The sequence below is a fragment of the Sinocyclocheilus rhinocerous genome, unplaced genomic scaffold (genome assembly GCF_001515625.1).
Source record: "Sinocyclocheilus rhinocerous isolate Xijiao unplaced genomic scaffold, SAMN03320098_v1.1 scaffold128, whole genome shotgun sequence".
Lineage (NCBI taxonomy): Eukaryota > Metazoa > Chordata > Actinopteri > Cypriniformes > Cyprinidae > Sinocyclocheilus > Sinocyclocheilus rhinocerous.
Window position 1 is genome coordinate 29,881 of NW_015666174.1, and position 4,085 is coordinate 33,965.

Genomic DNA, 4,085 nt, shown 5'->3' on the forward strand with positions numbered 1-4,085 from the left:
GTAACTACATACTATTCATGAGTGGTGCCTTAAACCGTATTTCTATTTAATATCCATAAGAAGAAAAACAGACAGGGTTTTGGCCAATTTAGGAAATCAAAGAATATGAGATGTGAGGAAATGCCAACAAAAAGCCTGAATAACTTTAATTGTTAATGCTATATTTATTTATGTAATTTTTTTCTTCTTCTACAATATGGAGCATTCAGTGCTGGAAGGATGCTGTGTGCATTTTGGCTACTGTGTGTTTAAATCTGTATGTTTTGGGTTATGAAAAAGTGTACGTCACGCTATAGCGTGTCACGTGACGGTGTGTAGTTTCAAGATGGCCGCTGAGGGTCTCCCGTCTCAATTTGATGTTGTCATTCTCGGAACAGGTATGAAACAGTAATGTGATAATTTTTAATGGTTTGCGCTACAGAGGTGCTTTCTGTGTCGGGATTGCTTTGAGAAACGAGTGTAGTTTTGCCACAGACACGTGAAACAGACTCAGCGACATATGAACGCTAAAGCTAATGGGGCTGTGTGTTTTTTGACATGTATGATGAAGAATGGCATATATATATTTGCATATGTATATTTGTTTTGACAGTCATTTGACCGCTGAATTGTGTAATAGGAGCGAAACTGTAAGAAAGAGCAAAAAGAAATCCAAGAATAATGTGTGACAGGCTGGTCAAGAATCAGAGATGCTGAATCACAGATGAGCTGGAGACAGTGATGGAGGAACACTGACTTTACTGACTCTTCACTGTTTTTGTGTGTGTAATTCTGTGTGAATTCAAATGGATAATATAATTTATTATTATTATAAACACGAATTATTTACAACAGTTATTAACATGAATAACACATTTAATGTCTATTGTTTTTATTAACTACTGTCTATTGTCCTCCTTACTGTATAAAAACATGAAATTCTTCAAATCGGATGCTTCTGGCAAATAATAATCATTATTATTAACACTTAATATGTACAACAATTAATAATAACAATTATTACAAAAATAATTATTTTAATAACATCTTGTTTATTGTTTGTTGTCTGTATAAAACAAATCTAAAGCATATGGGCAATATAACAACAATAATAATAAATATTATTGATTACACTTATTTACAACAGTTATTACGAAAATATTTTTAATAACAACTTTGTTGTCTAACTTGTTAATTGTTTGTTGTGTGTATAAAACAAATCTAAAGCATAGGTCTAATAATAACAACAATAATAATATAATTATTACTGCTTTCATTATTTTGAACATGTTATTTACAATAATTATTAACAATATTAATAACAGCTTTATTGTGTTTTGTTTATTGTCTATTATTATTATTATGATGAACACTTGATATTAACCGTTATTATTAAAATTATTAATAAAATTAATAACAACTTTATTGTCTTTACTACTAATAATAATATGAATACTAATATTTTGGTGTAATATTAATTTTGTTAATAATAATAATAATAATAATTTGATAATTTAATAGAATATTGCTACAAGCCTCAAAAACAGATCTAATAATAATAATGACTGATAACTAAGGTCAAAGTCAGTTTTAATAATAAATATTTTATATTAAGTCATTTTTACCCAAAGCAACTTGCAGTACGCTTATAACAGAATCTGGGGTTAGGAGTCTAGGGCACAACAGCGAAGGAATTGAAACCAGAACCTTCTGAATACTAACCAAGAATGCACAGTGAGTTTTAAAGTGGACAGTTCTAGTTTAACATTTCCTGGCCTGGTCTAGAGTTTAGCCCTACTTTATTGAGTGCAGCAATGCTCTAAAGTAGTGCACATAAACCAGTTTGTCGTTTAACAGAACTGGAGCTGACCCTGAATCTGTGACCTGCTTCAAACCCAGCACTGAATTGTAGGTTTGTGCTGTGGACCCTCTGGAGGGCGGATACCTTACTGGACTGTGTGGTGCAGAGCGAGACCCCTGGAACGATACTGTCCTCGTTCTCTCTAGTGTCCTCATTCAAAGCGCAGAAGTGTGTTTATATACAGGCCAGATCCTCAGGACAGTGCTGAAGCCAGCAGGAGATGAAGTTACTCCCCAGTGCAGGGCATTGTTCTTCATAGCAGGGAGGAGAGGTAGTGTGTAAAAAAAAGAAAAGAGGGGTTTGTGCGATGGCTAAGAGCAACGTTCTCGTGCTGTGATTGATGGTGTGCAAATGAATATATCTGGCCCACTTCTGGATCCACTCATGCAAAACCACCAGAGCCAGTTGGTCCCAAGGCAACCGGTGACACGGGGACACTCACAGCTTGGACTATTTCTGCTCAGACACCTTTCCGTGTCAAGGTTGCTCAGACAAGCGTGCTTGTCCCAGACTCCCTAGTTACCCCCGTTTTTGCTGCTGGATACAGGCACAAATGAGGATATGGACAGGGAGCAGTTGTTAATGAATACTGCGGCCCCCATAATGATGCCTGCTAGACCCTCTGACTGTGTGAAGGACTGCGTTCCCGTTGGTCGCGCCCCGTCAGCTGGTGAACTCGCATCTGACCCAGCTGTCCCCGGAGAGTCCATGCTCAGGGTCTGCTGTGGTGGGAGCAGATGCCTGTGGACCTTTTCATTTTTTTTATATTGTTTGGCGCAGAGGCCTATAGTGAAATAGAATAATCAAGAACAAAATAGCAAACTGAAATTCCCTCTGGCTTCAGGTTATTTTCCTGCAGTTGGTATAGTGCGGTGTATGGAGCTAATCGGGTTCAATGGGTGACTTCCAGAATCAGCTCCTTTAGAAAGCTAGAGCATATCTCAAGATTTTGATATGAAACTTTCATATGTCTGATATCCACAAAATCTCTCTCTCTCAAAAAAAAAAAAAATATATATGTTTATTAGGGGTGTCTGATATATATCGTCTGCGATAATATCGTAATTGTTGTTTTAACGATGTGTGATTTGACATTATCGAGTATTTTGCAAAAACCATTCAAAACACCCCGTCAGAGCGCACGCATACATTACGTACATTGCGCATTTGGAGTGCGTTCTTTCACTGCATGATTCAGTCTATTAAAATGCATTAAGAAAGATCACAAAATTCAAGATATGGGGGCAGAAAATGTACATATTTATATCATTTCATATAGTTAAAATCACTCGAAGAGTGCCGTTTTTTTTCTTCAAAAATAAGCATGATTACAAATGTGATACTGATGTTATACAACAGTTCAATGAACAATAAGTTAATATTAAGAGACTTACGTTTTAGACACCATATTGCTTGTTTTTGCTCTATTTCGCCAACAAAAATCATCCCGAATACAGCCACAGTGCTGTTTTGTGTCTCTGAGCAACATGACGGTGTTTCGTTCTTGAATGAATCAACCGTTTAAATGATTCGGTTCAATCGCAATGACTCACTTATTAACAGTGATTTGCTGCCACCTGCTGGCGGTTTTAATTTCAAAAATCGGCTTTTTCTTTTTTCTTTTTTTTCTTTTCTTTTTTGTAGATTTTTTTCATGTTTTAAATCATTTCAAATATCAGTATTCAACGTTTTATGTTTAATATATCAAAACATTATTTATGCATTTGTAATTGCAGGTTAAATGCATTCATGTCTTGCATTAAACAAAATACATGTGTGTAAATACATCTAAATGCCACTTCAGATGCAGCTTCTGTGTTGATTTAATTTGCTTGGTAACAGCCCAAATGTCTTATTATTCTAATTCCCTGATTAAATGTAAAAATTTGACTCAAAAGATAATGGACACTTCTAGAAAAAATGGCTTTATAAAGGTAAAAATGCCCATAAAATGCAAAAATCAGTTTAAACTTATTGGAAAAGATTAATTTCTATCAGTATGAACGGACCACCACACAGAATATGATGAATAGTAAAAACATTAGGAGTCAGCTGTCTTCGGCAGTCCTTAAGGTACCAGCACAATAACACACTCAGCAAAATATCGTCTAATTATCCTTATCGATAAAATCCCATAAAATATCGAGATATAATTTTTTGTCAATATCGCACACCCCTAATAGACACACACTCACACACACACACTCACTCGCACACTCTCACACACACACACACACACACACAC

General features: G+C 35.5%; 1 protein-coding gene across 1 annotated transcript in view; it reads left to right on the forward strand.

The window, feature by feature from the left end:
• The first annotated feature begins 310 nt into the window (after positions 1 to 310).
• The window catches only part of LOC107731975 (rab proteins geranylgeranyltransferase component A 2-like), a 64,396-nt gene continuing 60,621 nt past the window's right edge, over positions 311 to 4,085 (forward strand). The window contains exon 1 of the mRNA XM_016543201.1: positions 311 to 377. Within this exon, the coding sequence (XP_016398687.1) occupies positions 326 to 377 (52 nt within the window). The 5' untranslated portion in view covers positions 311 to 325. The remainder of the gene's footprint in view (positions 378 to 4,085) is intronic.